At 38.1% G+C, this 26291-nt stretch overlaps 1 protein-coding gene across 1 annotated transcript; it reads left to right on the plus strand.

Moving 5' to 3' along the window:
• The first annotated feature begins 1149 nt into the window (after positions 1 to 1149).
• Positions 1150 to 20072, plus strand: TMEM87A (transmembrane protein 87A). Its single transcript, XM_035327566.1, has 15 exons — positions 1150 to 1183; positions 3212 to 3309; positions 4190 to 4306; positions 7221 to 7274; positions 7364 to 7420; positions 9033 to 9183; positions 9926 to 9987; positions 11781 to 11964; positions 12801 to 12900; positions 15957 to 16054; positions 17264 to 17322; positions 17576 to 17679; positions 18056 to 18129; positions 19309 to 19370; positions 20013 to 20072. Exons 1-15 carry the CDS (start codon positions 1150 to 1152, stop codon positions 20070 to 20072), a joined length of 1314 nt encoding a protein of 437 aa, XP_035183457.1.
• The last annotated feature ends 6219 nt before the right edge of the window (positions 20073 to 26291 follow it).

The following is a 26291-nucleotide window of genomic DNA, read 5'->3' on the forward strand; positions in this document are numbered from 1 at the left end:
TACCATTTCGTTTCAGGTTGAGGGTAATGAGGGGTGGGATGTGCTGAGCCCTGCGGTAAGGCGTACTACATTGTCCCAGTGGGAAGTCTTGGCCCTGATTGGGTGACTGAAGCCAGTGCTTTTGAGGCCCTGTTCCTTTGTTTAGGTGGGCACCTCTGGCAGTTGTAACGAAGTGACATTGGATGTTATGAGAGGTCTCCTGACAGCTGTTTCTCTTCCTGATCACAGCATGTGTGAGTGAGCTACAGAGAAAATATCTTTGCAGCCCTCATGTTTTTTGGTTCTCTTGCTGTTTTCTGATGTGACCAGGGCTATGGGCTATGTAGGTCAGTGCCCTAAGGAGTGTCTGTAAAATAGCCTGTGATCTGTAAACTTGAAGACAGCGCTGAGATGGCAACTAGATGACATAGGTGACTTGTGTAAGTGACTGATTTAGAAAGGCTAGAATCTTTACCAAGTGCTGTGAGCAGTTTTAAGGGGTTGTTTGCACTGGTTGTTACCATTGATGAGAGGGACAAGCTCTTGCTCTCCTGATGCGAATTGGGTGGTTATGCAGATACAGTGTCTGTGAATGGCCTTTGTGTTAAATGAGGAAATAAGCCACTCTAAAAACAATTAGTGGGATCTGTGCTTTTGTCACTTTAATACGTAGCTACTGTGGTGATTAATTTTCTCAGTTATCTAGAAGGCAAGGTGGTAGGATTAACTGATGCTTCATGATAAAATTGTGTATTTTATGTTCTGTTCTGTTTACTATGCTTACTATATGGATTTTCAGGTTTAATTTTGGATGCCTGCCCATCCTGGGGCTGTTTCAAAGGAAGCTTGTTAAAGTGTCTCTATTAATCTCATAGGAATCTGAAATAGGAGGCTAGCATTAAGGTGGTTAATTGTGAAGGTTTAGGGTTTTCCCACTTTCCAAGTATAGCTCAAATGCTGAGTTTCACAGCTTGCATCAAGGCAGCTGCAAATCTGATGCTTGGGGAAGAAGGAAGTGGTTTTGAAAGGGCATCTGGAAGTTTGGTAGGATTTTTTCCAGCATATTCATACTAATACTGCATGTGAGACTTGGGTCCCTGCAGTAGTATGTGATAAGTCTAATCATGAGGAGAAGAGCTGAAATAACCAGGAGAAGGAAGGAATTAAGGCATGGAGAAGATAGACTGTGTTTGTTACAAGAGAGGTATGTGGCAGATCTGGCAGTAAGAATTACATCTTCTGGCTCCTGACGTTGACTTCAACTACACAGTGCTTGTCAGCCTTTGAACAGGGACTGAGCTTCAAAATTCCCCAGGGAAGATCTCTATTTTACATACCAGTGTGATTAAAAAAAATTACATGAATTTAGAATAGCAACTGTATTTCCTCCTGCTCTTTTTCTTTTCCATTCTTGATTTTTATGGTGTATATTGTGTGTTGGTATCTAATGCTCGTTTTTTGCTTTTGATTGGGAAAACTGCCGCTGTTAAGTATTGTCAGTAATGAATTTATTTTTATCTGCTACTTTTCTTGAGTGCTGTTCTTGACGATATCTGGTTTCCTGTCTAGGATCATGGTGGTAATCCCGCTCTCATCTATAAATAAGGACTGCGTTTGAGCTGAATATTGCTAGCTTTGCTTGAAGGCAAAGGAACTTTGATTTCCTTGTTACTGAATTCAGTAAATGCCATGGGTGCCTTCTCTGTGTTTCTTACAGTGCTTTCTTCTCAACAGTTCTGTGGTGATTGCCTAGATTGGTGCATTATACTGTTTGTGGCCTGATCTGCCTTTAGTTGTTGCTGCTTGCTGAATATAGGGCTTCAGTAATCCTATCTATTTCTAATAGGTAAAAAAGTGAATAAAAATATTTTTTTAAATAACACTTTCTTTGTTGCACTGTTCTGGGTTATTCCTCACTTGATCAATTTTATCAGAACAGCTTTTGTCACCAAAGAATTTGCTATCAACCCACGTTATTGTAGTGTTTATGTTGCCTCTTAGTTTCATTGTTTTGCCATATGCAGTATCTAGGGCTATGTGGAGAACATATGTCTTATTTGCATGTACACCAGAAATTGTCATAAGGAAACTGTTAGATTTTTCAGTGATTGCATTCTTTAAAAAAAAAAAAATCCTTGGTGTTGGGGGCCCAGTTGTTTGTACCTCTATATGTAGAGCCACAGTTCCTTAGGTTTAGAAGTTGTATGGTTTAAAGTCAGTTCCTGCACCTTGGCAGGGTCTTCGAACTAATTGGATATTTTTTGTCTTTGGTCAATAGGGAAACATTCATTAAAAGTCCTCCACATGTAATAAGCTTGTGGGGGTGTAGTCTGAGATAAGCCTTCACTGTGAAGTTGTGGGGACTTATTAGCACTAGAAGCATACTGTCAACTCATTGATTTTGTTTTGCCATCTGTTGACTGGCAAAACCGAAATATAATCATTAAATGGCTCTTCCAAGACTGAATAATCACTGCTCATTTTGTTTACATGTGAAGTTTACCTTCTCGATGTCAAATTTTCTTCATCAGGCTTTAGTTTAGGTATGAGATCTGAAACAAATATCATGACAAAATCTTTCATAAATAGATAAAATCTTGTGTTTCATCTTCCGTGCCTATTCTTCTAATATCAAAATTGCAAAAGTTGTGTTACTGTGGTTTTAGGTAGCGTTGCAGATTTGACAGTGAGCTAATTTATGGATGGATTGTTTGTCTTTTGGGAGCGGGAGGTGGATGTTGACTTGTGAAACTTCACCTTTCCTTCTACTGTCTTGGTGGTGGTATCAGTTTGTTTAAGTATTATTCAAATATTGGTGTATTTCAATTCTGTGCAAATCACCTTTAGTATTAACTTGTTCTTAGCTTTAGATACCTGCCATGTCCTCCAAATGTCTTAGAAAGGGAAATAATGTTGTGTATTGTGATCACTGGGAGTCCCTGTCATCTTGTTTGGTGTTTGCAGTTGCTGGCATATCCCTGGTCGTCTCAAGAAAAAAATAATTCCAAATGATCTTCAGGTCATTAATGGAGTTAATGTGATGTTGCAGTCAAATTCTGTTTTCCATGTTTTTTTTTTTTTTTTTTTTAACTGAACACCAGTGGATTATTTGAGGATAATGTTTTTCTATTGTTTTACTTCTTGCATTTAAACTTAACTACAGTAGTTTGGCACAGAATGGAAGGAGAAGGATGACATGGAAAGGTTGTCTTACATATTTTTATCTTTTTAGTTGAAGGGGATGAGAAGGCTTGTGATCCCTCCCAAGGTTACAACGTTACTTGGTACTTAAGATATTCTGATTGCTACAATGAAGTCTTCAACTTTGGGGTAAGAATTGTGTGGAAAAACATGGGCTATGATTTTTAGGGATAAGCAGTTCTGGGGATGAGAGTATTGGATATTTCTTGCTTGTGTCATCTTTCTTTGGTGGGCCTAAAAGAGATGCTCTTCCATTGAAAGATAAGTTTCTGTGTCAGTGGGAAGCTGATGGGAGAAGAATTGATCTACAGCTGTCTCGAATTACTGACTTTTTTGAGTATTGAGTAAGGTAGAAGCATTTGTCAGAATTATTCTAAGACCATAATTTGAAATAAGTACATCAACTGTAAACTGAAGTGGGTGAGTTTTTCTGGTAGATGAGAACATCAATTACAGCAAATAGGAAAAATAATAAGATGCTTTAGTCTTAATTCAGTTCTTTCTTGCATGCATATTATAAGTGTTATTGACTTATACCAAATGTGTCTTTCAATGTTTATAATCTCTCAAATGTGGTAGAACACAACTATACTGTTTGTAATACATTTTTCTTGTTTACTTGAAATATTAACTGTGACAGTGGTTAACTACTAGCCTGGCACAGTACTGAGACCTTTAATAGAATGGTTTGGAATTTGCTTGTGTAGACTTGAGTTTGCAATGGTTGCTGCACCTCACATATAGGAATACTGAGATATTAATACCCAACTGATAATAAATATATTTAAATCTCATCTCTGTATATATATACATGAATATATGTATAAACAACAAAAAAAATGGAGGAATAATAGTCATGTGTGGATTTGATGGCTTTTATCCTAGTAAATTCTGTTCAAGAGTATATGCAGAGGGAAGATTTGGCACTTCCCAAGTCTTGCAGCTGCCTACTCAGATGAAACATTTGATATAATGGATGCCAATGTAAATTTTATTCTGTGTTTGGCAGGAAGAACAGGCAGAGTACTATTTTGGGACTACATCTGAAGAACATCCGGGTTGGTCAGGATACTATGCCACAGCTTCTCTACTCTTTCCAAATTGCTCTGAGCTCTTCAGGCCCCAGGTATGGGTAAAAATCTTATTCCACTCAGTTCTCTTGTACAATAATACAGAGAAGATGATAGTTCCTGTGAAGTGAATTAGTAGCTTATGTGAGGACCTCCTGAGGTTGGGAGGTACTTACTTTTTGCCTGTTCCTCTTTTGTCAGAGAAAAATCCCTGCACTTTTAACCCTAGTGCTTCTTTCCATTTGTGGTTCTGTGTTCCATGTTCCTGTTTCACTTAACGCTAAGAATTGCCTTACAGAAGTCTACTGTTAGAAGAGAAGTGTGTGCCTCTGGCTACAGAGTGAATCTCCTACTGAAGTTAGGTCATTAAAGGACTGGGATTTCTGGTCAGATAATGATAATTTATAATAATAGAAATAAGCGTGTTTCAAAATAGGTTACTTAACACTGATAATAGGTTAAAAATGAAAAATAGGTAGTGCAAAAAGTAGTTGAAAAATCAAATGGAAGAAATGAGAAAGTAAGTGTGACGTAACATAGTGAAGTAATGTGCAAAGACCCCATGGAAGCTATGTATCAACAGGGGAAGCCATGCAGTCATACTAATGACATTGTCAATGTAATGCTCTTGTCTTTTATGGTCTACTTAAGGATTCAAGGTAAAGGGGACAGAATTGTGCCTTTATCGAAGTACTCCTGCTTTAGATAAAGGGGTGTGGATAATGAGTACTGGGAATTGTCCAAGTATTGAGTCTAGCATTTTTCTTAAAGAAAAATCTGTACCTAAACATGACTTGAAAATGGTTTTAATGATGTCTCTTGCAAGCCTCTAACTCATTTTATGTGTGAAGATGACTTGAAAGATGTTTTCTTTTTTAAATCTGTATGCTGCTTGCTTTTTGTTTTTAGTAATATGAGAAATGTCAGTTTGGTTTTTCTGTGGTTTTATAGAAAAGCTCTCAAGGGCTTATCTGTGTAATGTAAATTGAGGCATCTTCTTAATTGAATGTTCAAGTTGGTGAAGCTTTTTTTCTTTTTTTTAAGTCTTTAAGTGATTTTCCTCCAATTCCTTTTTGAAGCCTGCTGAAATTTTAAGAAAAGTTACTCTTCCCAGGTATTCATTTCTGAAGTTTGACATAAACATCTCCTTTTGGTTGTTCAGCTTTTTTTCTTGTGGTATAGCAATTTCATTAGATTTCAAGTCAGGAGATTTTAGTCATTAAATTTCAGGTTCAGGAGAGTTGGCAGAATCTGGATCACAGAATCACAGAATTTTCTAGGTTGGAAGAGGCCTCAAGATCATCGAGTCCAACCTCTGACCTAACACTAACAGTCCCCACTAAACCATAATCCCTAAGCTCTACATCTAAACGTCTTTTAAAGACCTCCAGGGATGGTGACTCCACCACTTCCCTGGGCAGCCCGTTCCAGTGTCTAACAACCCTTTCGGTAAAGAAGTTCTTCCTAACATCCAACCTAAACCTCCCCTGGCGCAACTTAAGCCCATTCCCCCTCGTCCTGTCACCAGGCATGTGGGAGAACAGACCAACCCCGACCTTGCTACAGCCTCCCTTGAGGTACCTGTAGAGAGCGATAAGGTCACCCCTGAGCCTCCTTTTCTCCAGGCTGAACAAGCCCAGCTCCCTCAGCTGCTCCTCATAAGACTTGTTCTCCAGGCCCCTCACCAGCTTCGTAGCCCTTCTGGACTCGCTCGAGCACCTCGATGTCCTTCTTGTAGCGAGGGGCCCAAAACTGAACACAGTACTCGAGGTGCGGCCTCACCAGAGCCGAGTACAGGGGGACGATCACCTCCCTAGCCCTGCTGGCCACACTGTTTCTTATACAGGCCAGGATGCTGTTGGCCTTCTTGGCCACCTGAGCACACTGCTGGCTCATATTCAGCCGACTATCAACCGTCACTCCCAGGTCCTTCTCTGCCTGGCAGCTCTCCAACCACTCATCTCCCAGCCTGTAGCTCTGCTTGGGCTTATTGCGCCCCAGGTGCAGGACCCGGCACTTGGCCTTGTTGAACTTCATGCAGTTGACCTCGGCCCATCGGTCCAGCCTATCCAGATCCTCCTGCAGAACCTTCCTACCCTAGAGCAGATCGACACACGCACCTAACTTGGTGTCATCTGCAAACTTACTGAGGGTGCACTCAATGCCCTCATCCAGATCATCAATGAAGAAGATATTGAAGAGGACCGGCCCCAGCACCGAGCCCTGGGGAACGCCACTAGTGACCGGCCTCCAACTGGATTTGACTCCATTTACCACGACTCTTTGGACCCGGCTATCCAGCCAGTTTCTAACCTAACGAAGCGTGCGCCAGTCCAAGCCAAGAGCAGCCAGTTTCTTGAGGAGAATGCTGTGGGAGACGGTGTCAAAAGCCTTGCTGAAGTCAAGGTAGACCACATCCACAGCCTTTCCCTCATCCACCCAGCGCGTCACTTTGTCACAGAAGGAGATCAGGTTTGTCAAGCAGGACCTGCCCTTCATAAACCCATGCTGACTGGGCCTGATCGCCTGCTTGCCCTGCAAGTGCTGCATGATGACTCTCGAGATAATCTGCTCCATGATCCCTAATAAGCACCCACTTGTCTAGGGACTTTTCCGTAAATGAGGCACAAATCTTCAGATTTTGTTTCTGTCTGTATAGATTTCATCTAGTGATGGAGATGGTCAACAGATTCTTATTTGGAAAGTGAGATTAATTTCACTGCTGTCATGTCTGTGAGTCTAGTTCTAAAAATAGAGACCTGTTGTCTGAGGGGGAAAAAAGCAACCAATATTTATCTAAGTAGTCAGGATTCCTTCCCCAAATGAATAGTTTGATTTAAAGAAATGAAAGCTCTCCAATACTGCTCTTCTGATAATCCTTCCTTAAACTCAAGTTTATTGCTCTGGTAAAGTAATGCCATACTAAACTATAATGCCTATAAATTATGTACTTTTTTTTTAATCTTTCAGATTTTCTATAAAGAATTTGTTCATCCAGAGCCTCTCTCACCTGAGAAACAAGAGGTATTTTTTTTCTTTCTAATGAATGAGTGTAGGAGTGAACGAAAGAATTTTGACCTACTGATACATCCGTTTTCTGTTTTTTCTCTAAGGGTGTAAAAGATAAGAAGGAGAATGCAGGAAATCACACAATGGTGGCAGATAAAACTGTATGTATATTGAATTTAAATGTAACGTGGAATCCAGCAGTCTTTTTTTTTATTTCTCATTCTAAAAAAACTACTAGTGTTTACAGGGATAGTGGAGTTGTTTGTGTTTGGTGTGGTGTTTTTTTTTTGTTTATTTGTGTGTGTGTGAAATAACACAAACAATTCAAACTGATGGTATAAATCAAACAATAAAATTCTTACCAAAAAAAGGTAATTTAAAGTATGCAAAATATATTAGCTTTAAGATAAGTAATCAGTGATATGATCTAAGTGGTCAGTAATGGTCACTAATATTTAGGGGTTACATTTGTTTTCATCTTGGACTAGTCAATCTTTTAAAATATTGTACCTAGCAAGTTGAATGATTTCTTCTGAGGTTTCTAATCTGTTAGCATTTATGTTATGTGTTCTGTTCGAGCCTTAGCCAGGAACAATTATGAGTTTCACACTCCATTTCCTGGATGCCAACAAAGAAAATGTGCTTAACTCCATTTGTACTAACGGGGCCATTTACCTTAAAGTTAAAATGTAAACGTGCATGAGTGTAGTAATAAGGAATCAATGCAGCAAGAGATGGATCTATCCTAAAGGCAAAAGTAGTGTACAAAAACATGTTTACGTCAAAGCTTAATATGTTTTTAACTAAGCATTTAAACTTCAGTCAATATTAGCATAAACTTTTTTGATGCATAAAATGCTGTTTGCTTTAGGTCTTGTACGCAGGAAGATTTGTAGTAGAAATGCATGGTGTTAATACTGACATTCTCTTGGAGAGGCCATTATAAAAAGTCTTGTGCTAATTCTACAGTGGTCGTGTAAGCAGTATATGTCTAGCTAGTCTTAGTTTTAACATTAACTTCTGATATTATTGCAGTTTTTGAGATGGCTGGAACTTCCTCAGTTGTGGAACTAATCCTTTTGGGTACTGGAGCTGAAAAGAAATCTCTGAATTTGTATTTGTTTTATGGTGCAAATATTTTGTCTGGGCAAGCTTTCTCATTCTTAGTTTACTAGCAGGATTTTAGTCTTCCAGGTATGAGAGCTGTTGCAGATGCCGTAGTAGTTTCCACAGGAAATGACTAATGTGGATTTTTTTTTTAAGTCAACTACCTCTTTTATCTTACACTAGAAAATTTAGTCTTCAGCAGAACACCAAGTTGTGTGTAGTTGTCCTGTTGCCAAACACTTGTTTTCATGAGGCAAGTAATAATCTCTGACAGTCCTAATATCCGTAGGCTGAAAACAAGGACTCAGACGCTTTGCTGAATTATTTGACCTTTTTACAGTACCTTTGAAGTGACTCTTGCAATAAGGCAGTATTCAATTGGTAAATAAGCCCCGATCACCTCTTGCCTTTTAATGATTTTTCTGGATTAAAATCTAGATTATCTTTTAAAATATTATGTCAGACTGATTTTTTTACAGTGTTACGTCTCACAAGTGCATTCAGAAATTGCATATAAATTATTTATTAAGAAGTTTTAGGCCTGGGAAGAGATGAATTTAATATTTTTATATGGAAAATATCACTCACTTATGGAGAGCATGCTTTTGTCCTTTTTGTTTGTTCCTTTTTTGCTGTGCTATTTACATGTAGGAATTTTATTTTCAGGCAATGAATGCTGTTATTAAAACTTGGCGAGATGGGCCATATATATTTATTGTACAAATTGGAGTTATATCTACAAAAGATTCTACTACTAAAGTTAAAAGAACAGAGAAAACAACACCTTCTTCAAATGTCAAAGAGAAGCTCTTCACAAGTAAGATAAATATTTTATACAGTAAGTTAAAAATAGAAATTGCAGTTTTTGATGTATACCATTCTGCCTGTATTCTAAGGTACTTCTTATATACTATTCAGTTCTTTTTCATAAGACGCTTTTACTTTACATAGGTGTAAATAGTACCTACCACAACTCTTCTCATCTTAAGAAAATAGGTGATTGCTAGTGTTTTGAAGATCCTAAGGCTGTTAGTCTGTCAGTGTAATGATGGACATAAGGAAGAATCCCGAGTAATTCAATTTTGAGCTTTGGTATTTAAAAAATGTCCAGACCAACACAGTGACTTTAAAGAGCTTAAATAGTTTAGAATATATAATTTCAAAGTGACTATAATGATCTTTATTATAGTATATTTAACTGTATTGATAATGTATCCAAATTTTAGACAAGTTTTAAAATTCCTATAAGAAATTGGAACGTGTGTGTTTTCTAACTTCACTGTTATGCAGGAATCTCCAGCACAAAGTACTTTCACTTTAAGTGCTACCATAAGTTATTTGGTAATGGTGCATATTAAATGGCCTTAATATAATCTAATTAACTGAATGTGTTATGAATTTTGCACTTTAATCAAAGAAAGTTAAGTTAATTTTAAAAGCTTGCTCCATGTGAAGATTTGGAATTTCTTTATGCTTGAGTAAAAATCATTTAAGTACTTTATCCTGACTTCCTGTTTTTGCTTCTTGTTTGAATTGGTTATTATATTGTCTTTTGACAGTGACAGTAGAACTGAAGGGGCCATATGAGTATCTATCACTTGCAGACTATCCTCTGATGATTGTGAGTAAACCAGCTTTTCTTTGACCTATAAAGCTGTCAGTGGATGTAAATCTCAAATACTCTCCTTCCATACTTCAGGATACAAAGCCTTTAGCTTAGAAGAACTAATTTTAGCAGAGGGTTTTTTATATTGCATATAAGATGTAGAAAACAGATGCAAATTGAAGATATTTTACTTGATGCCTATTAATTCATTCCAGAAGGTAGCAGTACCATTAACTCTAAACTGAGAAGCTTTACTGATGTTTGTTTTTCTCCGTAGCTCATATCTTAGAAAAGTTGCTCTTTTGTGTCTTTGCTTACAGCTACCCTTTCCTTTGTCATTGCTTTATTCTTTTGTAGCCTCTTCTCCCTCCTCCACCAGCTGTCTTCCATACAAAGAGAAAGTCCTCAATACTGCCTGACAATGAAAGCATAATTGAACTACAAAGAGCTAATTCTCCTTCAGAGGGATTGTTGACTTGATCACTAATTGCTTCTTTTGAGGAGGCTAAGAAAATGAAAGAACTTATCTAGTGTAGACAGACTTTAGCTGGGGATCAGTAGAAAGTAAGAACTGTAGGATGACTATAATGTCAAAAGTAGCCTTTAAAGAGGAGAGCCTCATTGCATTTTTGAACCAGATGTTTTACTCGCTGCAGAACTGAAAGCTTCAGCAGTACTATTGCCAAATAATTCACTGGTATGAATATTCTCATGTGTCAAGTCTAGAAAAAGGTTTCTGTCTACATATTTCTGTAACAGAGTGTCTGAATGTGAACTGACATGTCTAGATCCTTAACATGTGGACTACGTGGATCACTCTGGCATGAAAATGTGTTAAGGATTAGTAAGCTGTTCTCCAAAGGGAGATGGTTTCAGAGGATCTTACAGCCAACTTTAGTGCTGGCTTGATTTAAGACAACCAACCAACAAAACAAACAAATAAAACAGACTACGCTCTACAAGAGGACAGTCCTTGATTATCACTGTCCTATACTTGGGCTAAGTAGTTCCAGGTATTCATTTCATATCTTTCTCTCTTTATCCCTCTTCTTTTTCAATTTTATTGTGCTTTCTGAAAACTTAACTTGCCCTGGTATGCTGCTGTGATTTACAAAATTCAGCACTGAGTAGCATTGTCAAGCTAATTGTTCAGCATAGGAGATATAAGATGAAAATTCATCTGAAGCAGATAATGCTAGACTGGAAAAATCACAAGATGGTAATGTTTAAATGGATTTGGGGGCTTTCCTTTTTCAATTTCAGATTTTTGACTGACCAAGCTTGGTCAAAAACTGAGTTGGCTAAAAATTAGCTTTTGAGAGCTGTAAAATTATTTGCACAGAGGAATTACAGCCATCAGTTGCTTATCTCTGTTCTGTGGAATGGTGTGTAAAGGGGACTTGTAAGTTCATTTGCAGAGTATTGTAAGTGTACAAGGAAGTTAGTAATATAAAGAATAATGTATGAGAAGGGGCAGGGTTTTTGGTACTTGATTTCTTGACAAAACTCTTATCTGAGTTTTTTTTTTTTTAAGCTAGTAGCATGTGATATTATCTTTAAACATTGCCTGTGAATAGATTGGCAGATGGCTTTTCAAGAGAAATTGTTCAGAAATTCAGTTTCTCTGAATCTTTGTTGTCAGTAAGAAACTAGATTGTCACTGTAATAGAATCTGGAGAAGACAAATGAAGCAGTGTGTTTCAAACCTTTAAAAGTTGATATTCCTGGGGAGAAATATTTATCTTATATCTGTGTTTCTCTTTTTTGGTCTAAGAGTCCTATTTTTTTTGCTTCTCTTTGTGCAATAGTTTTTCATGGTGATGTGTATTGTGTATGTATTCTTCGGGGTTCTGTGGCTTGCATGGTCAGCGTGTTACTGGCGGGATCTCCTGAGGATCCAGTTCTGGATTGGTGCGGTTATCTTCCTGGGCATGCTTGAGAAAGCAGTCTTCTATGCAGAGTTCCAGAATATCCGCTACACGGGGGAATCCGGTAGGTAATAATTGCAGCTTGCAATTTCATTGGTGAGCATAGCACTAAAGCCTTATGCTAACATACACTGAATTGGGGTGACAAATGCATTGCAAGTATGTGATTACTTGAGGATTGCTTCAAAATAAAGGACAGGGAACAGTTTCTTCACTTTTTTTTTTTTTTTAATATACAATGCTTTTTATGATCTCTTGACAACCGGTGCTCTTCTAAAATTAAAATGCTTTGACTGTCTCTGACTTCTGAATGTAGTATCTCAGGAATATAGAATGCTAGATTCTTGAAAGTAGTCACTGTAATGCTTGAGGTTTAAAACAGGACTTCCTAAGTGTAGTTTTTAATTCATTTTTTTTCATCTTAAGCAAATCATTCTCAAAAAAAAAAAGGAAGAAAAAAACTTTTGATATACTATTTTTGAATTTTTAGCATGGATGCATGCAAATGAAGTTAAGTAAAACTTCATTATGACTTTGAACAGTCACACCCACAGTGCAGAAGGTTTTCATGGTGTGCTTGCTTGGAAGATCATCCGGACTGATTTTGTGGATAGACATTTTACGGATCACTTGCTCTTTGCTTTCTTTAGACTTGATTTTTAACTAGTGTGCTGTAGGATTTTTTCTGTGTGTGTGTTTCTTCCTTTTTAACAATAAGAGACCTGTGTTTTCTGAAAGCTTGCTCTGGCTGTGGGAAATAAAATGACTTCAAATTTAAATTTTAACAGCCTACTTCCTGAAAACTATCATGCTGCTCTCATGCTACAATCGTATGTAGTATTCAATAAAACATAAGTTATATTTTTAATAACCTAGCTTCCTTCTCTTTGTTTTTGGTAGTACAAGGAGCATTGATACTGGCAGAACTGCTTTCTGCTGTGAAACGTTCACTGGCTCGAACTCTGGTCATTATAGTCAGCCTGGGATATGGAATAGTCAAGTGAGTAATTCTGTTACAGATGGGGAGTGTGGTTGTATTGTATTGTCTTTTGAGTGCTGTTCTTTAATGACTTACGGTAGCATTCATCTCCCTGTACTTAGTTAAATGTTAGGTGCTTTAGTGAAGTGCTGTAGAGCTCTAGACTTCTTGACCAACACAGACATACAGTTTGATGTAGTGATTGCTCTTCCTTGCATCCTCTTGCCTTCACCACGGTTGAGTAGGTTTGTCTCACTACTGAGATATTTCACTGACTGGAGTGGGAGCTTTTTATGCCCCTTTTGGGCAAGGAATAGCTTCTAGAAATAGGGGAGGTCATGAATTGGTAATAAGGATCCGCTGTAGGAGAGTTCTGCTGACAAGATTAGCTGCTCATCTGTCTGCTATCATCTTGTATTAAGTGGTAAAATAACATCTCATGCAGCATTGGGAACTTCCAGCAAGTGGATGTTGGGAGAACTGGGGAAGAAGATATGTCCTGGGGCTTCTTGAAATGGTAATAAAAAGCCAAATAGGGTAACTATTGCTGATCTCTTCTGTAGCCATGTCATAAGCTTATAGCACCATAGTAAAATTATTTCACTGATCTAGTAGTGCCTTGTTACAAGGAGCCTTTTTTCATGTGCCTCTTTACTTATGCTAGGCTCAAGCTGATGTGACTTCACTCTTCTTCCACACTTAATCTAAACTTCTCTTTGTTTTCCTACAGGCCTCGCCTTGGCGTTACTCTTCATAAAGTAGTTATGGCTGGAGCCCTTTATCTGTTATTTTCTGGCATGGAAGGTGTTCTTAGAGTCACAGGGGTCAGTAACTGCTGCTTTATTTTTTTCATATGCTACAGATGCTACTGTCTCCACTTATATACCCAAGGAAGAGTCCCAGGGCTATGCTGAAACAAGGGAACAGAGTGAAGTGGCTAAACTCAGACTGTAGATGGGGATTAGTGGGATGACCAATTTTAAGATTCTTTTCTATGCATCAGCATACAATTTTGTGAACTTTGAAATAATTTTCATAACTTTGTGATTAGCCAGGTTTCATTCAGTTTACATAGGGATCTTGGGGTATAGAGTTAGTTCCGGACCTAAATGTACAGCTTAACTTACTCGACCATGAGTTTTTTATATTAAAACAAACAAACACACACAACCCAAAATAAACCACACAATGAAAGAACTCCAACAACCAAACAAAAAACCTTCCATTTTTGAGGCTGGACCTGGGGAAGTGCATGTGAGTGGTTCTGATACATGTTTGAATCTGTAAGTGCATCTCGATGTGAATTTCTGTTGTTTGTTTTTTTTTGATATCTTGGGACAAGGTATTTAACATGTCACATATTTGGTACTTTTTCAGTTTTTCTATGACACTGTGGCTCTGATAGCAAACTTGGCCCTGTCCTTGATTGATGCCTGTATTGTTTTGTGGATATCCTTTCATAAACTCCAGATTGTTAAAACCTCACAGAATTATTTATGTCTAACACTTTAAAAGCAGTGAAAAGTGGTTTGATTTTGTCATTTGGAACTTCATTAGTTTTTGATGGATACACAAAGGCAATTTCTGCCACTTTGAGTAAAACCCATGGATACTGGTGGAGCATGTAGTTCTTTTATGGATGGTGTAGAAGAGTTCATTACTACATTTCTAACAAGCTGATTTTCTGTAATGGAAGTGGCCAGACTGTATCACAACAATCATCTCTTTTTAGCAGTGCTAAATTAACTTAATCTGGAAACTAGTTCTTGCCTTGCTGGTGGAGAATTGGGAACTGACTGTGCTATAGTCTGCTTTTGTTCTTTTTAAACCCCTCTGTGCATCGGGTTGAACACTTGTTTCAAACCCTCTATTTCTGTAGTGAAACTTGGGAGCGTTGTGGTGCAGTATTTGTGGTTTCTTATAAAATAGCCTGACACTCCTCCTCATTTCTTCTATGCCTTGTTTCCTTTTCAGTTTGTTCTTACTGGCTCTTTCTTTGTCTCCAGGCCCAGAATGATCTTGCCTCCTTGGCTTTTATTCCCCTGGCTTTCCTAGATACTGCCCTGTGCTGGTGGATATCCTTCACTATTTTACTTGGTGGGGTGTGTTTGCTTTCAAATTTATTTTTTGTGGAGTTGTTTTGGCTGAACTTTTTTTTTTTTCCTTTTTAAATGAGCTTCAAGCACATGTTCCTTCTAGTAAAGTTAATAGAAACTCTGTAAGTGCGTGTTCAGGTAAGCCTTTGCCAGTGCAGAGGAAACCAAGAGCTGTTCTAACACATCTACTGGCTACCTAAAGATAAACCAGTTAAGTCAGTTATCAGTCTCTGTTTACTAAAGAATCAAATTAATTTGTTCTAATGTGACACTTTAACAATACAACAGTAATAACCTTGGGAGAAGGCTGCTTGTTTTTGACAAAAGGCTTCTTAGCAACACCTAACCTGAAATTCTTGTAATTTTCAGGTACATTTTCAACGTAAATCTTGAAGAAGTTAAGTGACAACATGGGGTAGTTAACTTTTCATTGTCTTGATGTATTGCATCCAAGCATCCATAATACTGTAACTTGAGCAACTGCTATGAAAATGCTGACCTCAAAGCAACGCATAGCAAAACCTCCTCATAAAGTGTTTTTAGCTAAAGTCAATTGCAAAACTATTAAAAAAATTAATAGCGTGCTGCCCAGTTACAACAGCCCCACGTTTCTCTTAACACCGTGCCTTCCCCTAAGAAGTTGTTTTGTTGCCTTGATTTTTTTTTTTTCATTTATCAGAAGTACATCTGACGGCTCTTGTAGAGGAATGGACTGTAGTCCAAAGTAACTGTTTGGATAATACATTAGTGTGACAAAAGTTTTAGGTTTAAATAACTGAATTGCACGAAAGGGATAGATCCAGCTGCTTGGCATCACTGCCACAGGATGACCTTCTATTCTACTATGAGTCTGGTCTATATTTTAGATGGCTGTGTAAATGGGTGGGTGGGGCTGCTCTTCCTAAGACCAATGTTCTCCTAAATCTGTGGCCAGCTTGTTCCCTCAGAGGTTTTTCTTGACTTTCAATACATATTCATCAGCTTGACTCAAACAATGAAACTGCTAAAACTTCGAAGAAATGTTGTGAAACTCTCTTTGTATCGGCATTTCACCAACACACTCATCCTGGCAGTAGCAGGTAAGCAGAAAATTATAAGAGTCATGTAAGAGTGCTTGCTATTTCCATATATAGCCTGATTTACTCACTAAAGCAGTTTTTTGAGTTTAGTGACTGTTCTGTAAATGCAATGAAAATGTTAGAAATAACAATTGAGCCATTTCTCATTGTGGGTCTCTGTCAAGCATTACATTGATACTTCAGAGGTAGTTATTAGTCAGGAAATTGATTAGATTGGTACTTCTGTGGAGCTCTTGTAATGGAGTGCTTTTGTTCCTCTTAATCTTTTGGACCTAGCAGTTTTATCCTGTGTTGCTAACATCCCAGTCATAGTTTGTACCAAAATCACAGGATCGCTGTGTAGTATGGAATTTTAAGGTGTCTGCTGGCTGTGCTTTACTGAGATCATTTTTGGTGGTTCTTCCTCCTTAGGTGAAGACCAGGGTGACTTTCAGAAAAACTATGTTCTTCATATTGTAATATAATGTCCTACCTGTTTTCTGAAAGAATAATAGAGATTCAGAGTCTCCTACAGGAGTGATAAACTGAACTCCAAGAATAAATCTCAGTGCTGCTTTGCTTCTCTCATCTATTTGGTAATGCCATCTATATGATGAGCAGAAAGCTTCTAACCGCTGTATTATCTTTTTTTCTTTTTTTTAACTTTAAACAAAAAAGCAGCAGCATCCATTTAATTGAAAGCTCTGATTAAATTCCTTGCAGCATTTGGTTCTTAGTCGTCATAGAATTCTCTAATGTTGGGAAGTCTCGCCTTCTAAAACTGTGGTGAGAGCTTTGTTTGTGCACTGAGACTCTTATGTGTCAAGATCTGAATGCTTAGACGTTCAGATAGATCAAATGTTCAGTTACTTCAAGGTAGCTTTTGTTTGTCAACCAATAATGAAACCATGGTTTGAAAAGTAGATGAAAGGAATATAAGAACAATAAATAGAGGTGAGGATTTTGGTTAAAATACTTCCCGCTTGACTTACGCCTTGTGTCTCTGGTTTGTCAAACCAGTAAAAAAAATTACTCCGGGCTGTGCCTAAACATCTTGATATGGTCAGTGCAATAAGGCCATCTCATGTTTTCCAAAACTAATGAATTAGTTTCCAAGAATTTTACTATTTAAGCCTTCACCCTTTAGGAAACACAATCCTGTTAGTAGTATACAAACACTAACATACTTTGTAGTAGTACTAAGTAGCTTGTTTGTTTTTAATCTTGCAGCATCCATTGTATTTATCATCTGGACCACCATGAAGTTCAGGCTGGTGGACTGTCAGTCGGTGAGCCTATACTGAATACTTCATGTGGTTGGTGCTTCTTGATAAGTTTAAATTTGGCCGTGTAAGAGGTGATATTGGTGATTCTGGAACAGATTTTTCTGTGGATTGCATCTAGAGTAGTATACCGTATGGTAAAATTCACAGTTAAAGGAAGCGAGCCTCTTTGTCGGATGTCTGTAATTCATCCTTGGAAAGAGCTTAGGATGTGGAATCTTTTCTCAACTTCTGTTTGTGTTGCTGTTTGCCTTGACAGGACTGGCAGGAGCTGTGGGTGGATGATGCCATCTGGCGCTTACTGTTTTCAATGATCCTTTTTGTCATCATGATTCTGTGGAGACCATCTGCTAACAACCAAAGGTTCAGCTTTTCTAAACTCTTCCAAAAAATGTTTTTTTGCGGGAATCCTTCTTTATCCAAAGAAGTCCTCAGGGATGACTTCAGTTGCAGTACACTGGTCCATAGCATCCTAACATAGGATACTAAGCAGTATACGTAGGGCCTGAGAAAAGTAGGTGGAAGAAGTCACAGAAGTCACAGTCACATAGTTAAAATACCATCTATACTTGGTGATGACATTAGTTGAAAAGAAGTTGCTTGAACTCCTATGTAGTTGAGCATAGGTCTTCAAAACAATGTGCTATACAGAATAATTAAGTGATGTGAATGTCAGGGTAATGACCCTCTTAGGCGGTGAAATATGTTCTTCTAAGATAGCTTTCCTTCCCTCCTAAAGGTTTGCTTTCTCACCACTGTCTGAAGAAGAAGATGATGATGAGCAGAAAGAGCCAATGTTGAAGGAAAGCTTTGGTGAGAGCAAAATTTCTTTCCACCTGTTGGAGACATATGGGGAGGTGTTTTTTATTTCAACAGAGTTCATTACTGCTGTAAAAGTGGAGTTCATGTTTGCCTGTTGCAATTGATAAATGCAGTTTCAGAGGAATATTGGCTTTATGTTTAGCATTTACATTACATGTTTAATCCTGGGGTTTTCAGATGACACTGAAGATGCTGCTGTTACAGTTGTTTTACTATATCCACTTCTTAAAAAAAAAAAAAAAAAAAAGCCATATGTTTGGATCCAGTTACAATTACAGAGGTCTCAAGTACTTTTGCTAGACAGTGGGCTCGTGCAGTTCCTCTTCTTAAAATTTAGTTTAAAGAATCTTGTATCACATGTTCTCTGGATTCTGCAGAAATGTCCAGTGTCCAGATGGGCCTTGAAGCAGTCCTGCTTTATAACACAAGGTGGCACCTTTCTGTCCATTTATCCCCTCCTACTATAATAACCATCTCTGCCTCCGATCTCCCTACTACATCTGTTGTCCTTGAAACAAAACCATTTTGTAAAAAGGGTAGGGTAATATATACTCACTGCTGCTGTCTGTCCTGAAATTAGTTCCGCTGGGATATATCAGTGCTGTTTGATTTACTTAGGAGTTGAGATAGTGTGTTATCTCCTAGATGTTTGTCAAATCAGCTGTATGGGCTGTCTGCCAGGCTGGGAGATGTGTGTTGCTTCTCAGCTCTTAAACAAGGGTGGTCAGCACTCAAGAGATAAAAACAAATTTGGGGAATTGCATATATCACAGAAGGATTGAGGTTGGAAAGGACTTCTGGAGACAGTCACTTGGAGCAGCATGCCCAGGACCATCTATGTCCGGATGGCTTTTGAAGTATTTCTGAGGAGGGAGATGACACAGCCTCTCTGAGCAGCCGTGTCTTTGAGCTTTATGCTTTTTATGTCTAGTTTAGAGAAAAGGAGTAGAAATTGATATTTTCTAGGTAAAATTACAAAATTCAGGGCGAATAAGTATTGTACCTCTCATAAAGAATCACAAGCCTTTCAAATGGGAAAAAGTATTGTCATAATGAGTAACTTATTTTTCTTAATCTTGGGATTAGATGAGCACTCAACACTTTCACTTACAGTCTCTGAGCAATTAGAGTTTAGTTACCACAATCTTCTTTTCCTCCTTTTGTCTACAGAAGGAATGAAAATGAGAAGTACAAAGCAAGAACCAAATGGGAATGTGAAAGCAAACAAAGCTGTAAGTATGTCCTCCCCACCCAGAGGAACATAGCCCTTTTGGCTGCCCCCAGTAGTAGCTCACATTTTGCAAAGTTTTCAGCCTATAAATGAGTTTCCAGGTTTGCTCTAGAATGGGAGTGAGTCGAAGTATTATGTGTGTGTTTACTTGCTTTTCAGAAGTTCTGTAAAGGCTTCTCATGTAACTTCCTATTAATGCCAATGGAGACTTTAGAATGCAGTGTGTTCTTCAGGAATGCTTGCACAATGCAATATAGATAAAACTTGGAAATACTGTATTCTAATAATGAAAAATGTGTCTTAACAAGTTTGTCAGGCTTAGAGGGAGGCTGAACCGTATTTTAAATAAACTGTCTTCTAATTTTGAGATTTTTTGACCAGTTATTCAAATGGGGTGGTAGGGGTATTATTGTAAATAGGTGTCATGAGGGCCTGCTTTTCGTAGTAGCTATTAGAGAATTACAGAATTGATAATCTAAATTGTTAAGAAGTTAGTGTTTTTTTCCCTTGGAATACTTCTGTAACTCAGAAATCAATTTGAAGGTTCTTCCTCAAGTAGGCTGAGAAAAAAAAAAAAGGCTTGTATCTGACAGCATTTTGGGAAAACTGACTTTTGTTTTCCATTTAATTTCTGTACTTGTAGCAGGAGGATGACCTGAAGTGGGTAGAGGAGAATGTTCCTTCTTCGGTGACTGATGTGTGAGTATTTTTGTATAAAAGTGGGTTCCTCAGACATAGGGCATTCTAATATATTTGTGTTCCTATAACTTGCATGCTGCACTTACATGAACAGATACTGAGTTCAGCCTGGATTTGGCATTGTGACTGTTAGCATGCTTCCACCTGGCTTTATGCAGTCTCTCAGACTTAAGGTTCCTGCCACTTGAACACATGCTGACTTAAGGAAAACTCTCTCTGACTGTGGAGCCATAGACTGATCTGTTTGCGCTTCAATAAAGATAAAGAAAATAAATCTTGAAAACAAAGGACAAACGAACCCTCTCTTTCTGTTCAGTGCTCTAAAAAATTATTCAGGTATCTTGCTGGATGTAAACCACAGAATTTCATTTAGCTCTGTACTTGATTTGGTATGTCTGAGTCATTCTTACGCTTTTGGCAAGATAGTCAGCTGTATATGCAGTCCATATCTGTTCCGCTTGTAATATTTTTTATATCTTAAAGTCAGTGTCTAAATTCTTCATAGCAAATCAGAAGTTGACAGATGCTTCATGTTCACAAATCTGAACAGTGAATTTTGGCAAAGACTCTAGATTCAAGTAGAATTCTCCTGCTTGAAGTCAATTAAAGAGAAAAAATCAAGCTTCAAGTGGAGGGAAGTGCAGTTTCTCAATTAAATGTGTTTTCCCTGGTCTAGCACTTTTTTAAGAATGGTAGGATTCCTTAAGGACAAGACTGGTTTAAGTTAGGAAGGCTCACTGTTCTTGAAAGTATGTTGATCAGGGTTGTGAAGAGATAAGATCCCAGTACATAGGTGGGATCGTTGTAGCTGAATTTCATTGTAGCTGAAAAGGCTATGGTACCAGTGTAACTTGTGTGGTTTGTAGGATTTTTTCTAACAACAGGGTCTCATATTGTAAATGTTTTCTATTTGGTGTAACATTTTTTCTATATTGCAAAATGCTCCTTTTGTAGCTGGAGCCAGACTGGTAAGATACTGTGTGCGCAACTTATTTCATGGCAACATGGAAATTGTTCAGAAGGTAATGAGAAATTCATAAGCTGTGATGAAATAATGTTTAAGCTGTGAAGGTCATTGATAAGATACTGCTTGGGCTCTTCCTCTTTTTGTGTGTCTTTCTCTAATTTCTGTGTGTTTAATTGAAAGGTCTATCTTTGTTACTGCTCTCCTTTGCCCTAAAAAGCTTAAGGTAGAAGATAAGGCTGAGAACAGTTGTCAATGTATGTTCTCAGTCGGTGCTTTAGCCATCTTAACAATTTTTGTTTCCCTTGCAGTGCGCTTCCAGCTCTTCTGGATTCAGATGAGGTCAGTAAACAAATCTTCAGTACAAAACAGTCTTCTGACATACCAAAGGAGTCATGAGTCAGCTGTTCAGGACTTGGCTTATTAGAACTGGCATCTGATCTTGCCAGTGCAGCAGTAAAATACAAGGGGAGGGATAGTGGGCACAACTATGTTACAACTTCTAAGAATGCAAGTAAGTCTTAAAGATTTGCTGCTTGCAGTACTCACAATTTCAGGGATCATTGTACCTATGTTGAAGAGCACAGTTCAGCAGAAAGAAACCATTTTTTTTTCTGGATTACAAGCCCTTCCTGCTGAAGACTGTACCTATACACATTTTTTTTCATACTGGGTTAGTTCTGGTTTTCCCACTCTTAGTTCCTCCTCCTTTCTTTGTTATGTTGAATTCTTATGGAGACATACAATGCTGTGGAAAAGCAAGTGAGCTATATGGCTTGGAGAAAATTTTTGATTAACATTGTGGGTAATGAATACCATTGAACTTCTTATTGTAAAGATATTCTTGGCATACTGTTAAATACTGTAACAGTTTCAGTCAATTTAAAGAGCAGTATAATACATGGAGAAGAAATGAAATGTTTGAAAGGGGAGTCTGTATTAAGCGTTTGTGGAGCAGAAGCAAAGAGCACAAGCCATCAGCTAGTTAGGAAGAGTTATTTTCACAATAGTGGAAATTGTCAATGTGGGCGTGTGAATAATAAATGTGTGAATGATGTGACCTATACCTTATCCTATGGATGAAGAGCTTGTGGGTAGAAGAGTGTAACTTTTCACTCTAAAAGAAGAGGTATATCTGCGTGCTGCAAGTTGGACTTGTAAAGTGCACGAGTGTGCATTTGTTGTGAACGTGCATAGCATACCTCCTTATTTCTGAGTAATATATTTCTATTGGTGGAAATGACAGAATTGGGATTTTTTTATTTTGCAGGAAAGAATGATTACACACTTTGAAAGGTCCAAAATGGAATGAAGGATAAGGCTTTTGTTGCTGGAAGTGGAGACGCCTCTTTTAAAGTTGCTTGGTGGAGCAAGTGCATCCTGCTGATTTGTTTCTTGATCACAGCCTTGGAAGTTTGATGCTTTATTGTCACGAGGACGTCTTGCTGTGGAAGAAGTTCACAAGGACATTGATAAACCATTTGGAAATTTTGAAATTACAAAGTTGCTGCAAGTTTGGATTTTTAAGCAATTTAAATGTGTACTATTCCAGCACCTTCTGTAACTTTTCAAATATTTAATCTGTGAAACTAAAATTCCTAATGTCTGCTTGAGGAGTTTATATTTCAGTGTTGAAGTTGACACTTGCAGGTGAATTGCCTTTACCTTTTTTGGTGGAGGGTGGGAACAGATAGAAATAAGTACTGAAGAAACGACCTATTTTCTGGTAGGTAAGGGCTTAGGCTGTTCTATGTTGCATGTCCAACATGAACGAGAGGTTTTAGAAAGAAGCTCCTGTTAACTAAGAAAATTAAGATGTCAGAAAAGAGATATTTGGAAAAGTTACAGGGATAGGAGTTTTTAACAAAATCAAGTGCAATTTTATTCATAACACTGTGTAAGAGATTTTCTATTTTAAAATGCCATTGACCTATAGGTAACAGTTGTGTAGAGCTAACACTCGCTGTTGTGGCACATCTCATTGCCGGCAATGTGGTGGATGCCTGGAAAAAATATTTGCCCCTACCTTCCATGTGTTGCATGGTTTAATTAAAGAAAAAAAAAACACAAAAAAACAACATAAAGACAAACCAAACCCACTCCTGCAATGCTCCACAAGTGCTTGACTATTCATGTTAAGCAGATACTAACTAGACATTTCAGCAAAACTCTTCCTCCCTGCACATGTAACATCTCATACCACCCGGTCAGCACTCTTTTATGAGAAGATGGTGTTGCTTTCCAGAGTGTGCAAGCACTGCTGCACCACTTAGCTTACTTGGAAGAGGCTTTGATGGGACTACACAATGCTGGGATACTTTACTTTCTAATGTCTGTTTAGAATTGCCTCTATTGGAAATGATTTGATGATGGGCCTTCCTGTCCCAGTTGGTCCCTTTGGCCAAGAGGTACTCCGATAAGATCATTGTGTTTAAGTTAATGCTGTAGATTTTTATTCTATACAATTGCTTTTTTCTCCGTTTCAAATGAAAAAGAGCTTTTGGACAGTTTTCTGTTTTTCTGTGTTTGGCTGCGGAGGCTTCGCTTGCAAAAACTTTTACTTGGAATCCCAATGTAGACTGTATGGCAAAAGCTCTAATTTGGGTTCATAATCTTTACATCTGACAATTACCAAGTACATGTCAGTAGAGCTAGACTTTCAGGGAGCTGCTAGACAAACTGTGGGTACTACTGTGGGTACTGCTGGAAAGGCTTAGAGAGTCAGCTTTTCTTGTTCTTCGCTCACAGCTATGTCAGCAGACGTGAATGTGTACCTGTACTTGATTTCACTGTAAAGAGGGGTGGCTTAGCTCTAGTTCATCTTCATCAGCAACTTCTGCTGGAACATGGCACTTTACAGTAGAGTAGTTGGAGTGCAAGTTCACAGTGTCTTCTGTCAGCTGTGCTGTGGAGGCAGCCAACTCTCAGCAGATAGGCAGAGAAAAAAATGAGCCTATTGCAGCTGCCTCTGCAAGGTTTGTTGGAGTACTTCCCTGAGCATCTGCCTGTGGCCTAAAGGGGATGGATCTTTAATGAGAAAACACATCAACTTTTAATTTGCTATGCAGAATTGATAAAGATGAAACCAGATGGCCTCCATGCCCTTTGGGGAGAAGAAATTTTGTGAAATAAAGCAACATGGAACTGTGTAATGTTTTTTTTCCTCTAAGTCCTATTGTTTTGGGGTGTTTATTTTTGAGACAAGGCAAAATGTTCTCTATTGGAAGCACAAAAGAAGTTTGTATATACTATTTAATAAAAGCTAGGCAAAGAGTAGAAAGGCTTACATCGTTTCCTTCAATCCTTCAACTTTCTTACTCCTGAGAGAACAACTAGTATTAACTCCTTCACAAAACTCCCTCACTTCTTAACTCTTCCTGGGATTATATTTATAATGCAGTTTTTTCTAATACCTCTTTTTTTCCCCATTAAGCTTGTAAACTGAAAAGCTAACATAGGGTACGTCATACATTTCTGAACAAAACAAAGATTTAAACAGTTTCCCTGCTTCTAGTCCAAGTTTAATAATTTCAAGATCAAAATAAATACAGTAGTGGTGTGGTACTTTGAGCCTACAACTACATTCGACTTGACCCATCCTCTTTGCCTTCTTCCCTACTATCTCTATTGTATCTTCCACCAGTAGTAGAAGTTGTTCTGAATTCCATAGGTGGTTTACTGCATTAGGTATTCTGATTATAGCTTCTTGCTCCCTTAGATAGTTGTTACATTTTTTTTTTTTCCACTTATTTGTCAGGGTTTCTGCAGCCTTGGTAAATAACCACCTGTTCCCTCATGTGCAACAGATTTATGCTGTGACTTACTTGCAGTCATACGGAAAACTTATTGGAAACCAGTTCCCAAAGTATGAACACATGAAACTGCAAATTCTGCAGGGTTGTTAACTTTTAATTTAACTTTTAATTGTACAGAGTTGAGTAAAATCTATATACATTCTTTCAAAGCAGATATTGTAACTTTAAAGCAATCTGTACATACTGCTCTAAAGACCTTATGAACAATGAGCAGGAAGGAGAAGATGTGAACCTAGATGTGAAATATCTGCAGATGTTTTTAATGATTAGAACAGTATACAGTAACAATATGTGCAGTCAGCACCCAAATTTCTTAAAAATCTTCAATAAGTTGTTCCTAATTGTGAGTGCACACTGCCAGCAATTCAAATGCAGGGAGATTTTTTTTTTTTTAATCTTTGTTCTACATGTGGATTTTGTTTGTGAGGACTAGTGATATTACTGATACAACTGTTGTAGCATGTATGTGCCATATGGAATACTAAATGTAGTAGTAGTGAGGAAAATGATGATGTTGGCCAGCTTTTTATTACGGTGATAAGATGTTCCTGCTAGAAACTCTAAAGGAGAGACCAAGCAGTAAGAGATCCCATGATGTGGCACAGAAATGCAACAGGCTTGACAGGCACACAGTGAGTCAAGATCATAGGACCCAGGGTAGGACAGAGTATGTTTGTGTTACATAACAGGCAGGGGGGTGGGTGTTTGGATTTTTTTTTTTTATAATTCTGATCACTGTATGGCATTTTATGTCATGTTCTAATGAAAAAATATATATTAAAAGACTGAAGAGGCCAGTACCTCATGCATAATTTGTGCTATGGTAGAAATGGATTACAGCTATTCTCATGCAAAGGAACTTACTACCTGGTGATACTGAATCTTCCATTTCTTTTCACTAAATGGTGCTATGCTCCTCTCCCTTTTGTAGGAGTCTTAGGCAGGGAGACCAGGCACGTGCCTGAGCCATACTTCCTTTTGGAGGCTGCAGTTCTGTTATCTGTGAAGAAGATGCGACTTAGCATGGTTTCACGCTTTAGGCTTCATCCCTGAGCAGGGAAGCTGGATGTAAGAGTACCTCACTTGCTCTTCCATTCCTATACTTGCATCTCCCAGCACAAATCGTCTTTACTCCCTGTTTTCTCAAACAGCAGTCTGTCACTGAAGATGCTTGGAGAACTCAGTGCTTTTTTGTTCGGTTTCGATAGTTTAGCTTCTTGGTTAGTGGTCATGAGTGTTGTACCGGAATAAATGCAGCTGCACCTCTTCTGGAAGTGACAAGGCAAAGATTTCCTTGTGAAGGCTGAACTTTGCTGTCTAATTTAATTTATCTGAAATGGCGTTTCAGTCTTTTAACAATAATAAAACATCATTTTGCACATGCCGTCGTGTTAGGAAAAATTTAGGACCTCCAAAAATAGAGTTACTTGCAGGAGAGATTTTG

The sequence above is a fragment of the Oxyura jamaicensis genome, chromosome 5 (genome assembly GCF_011077185.1).
Source record: "Oxyura jamaicensis isolate SHBP4307 breed ruddy duck chromosome 5, BPBGC_Ojam_1.0, whole genome shotgun sequence".
NCBI lineage: Eukaryota > Metazoa > Chordata > Aves > Anseriformes > Anatidae > Oxyura > Oxyura jamaicensis.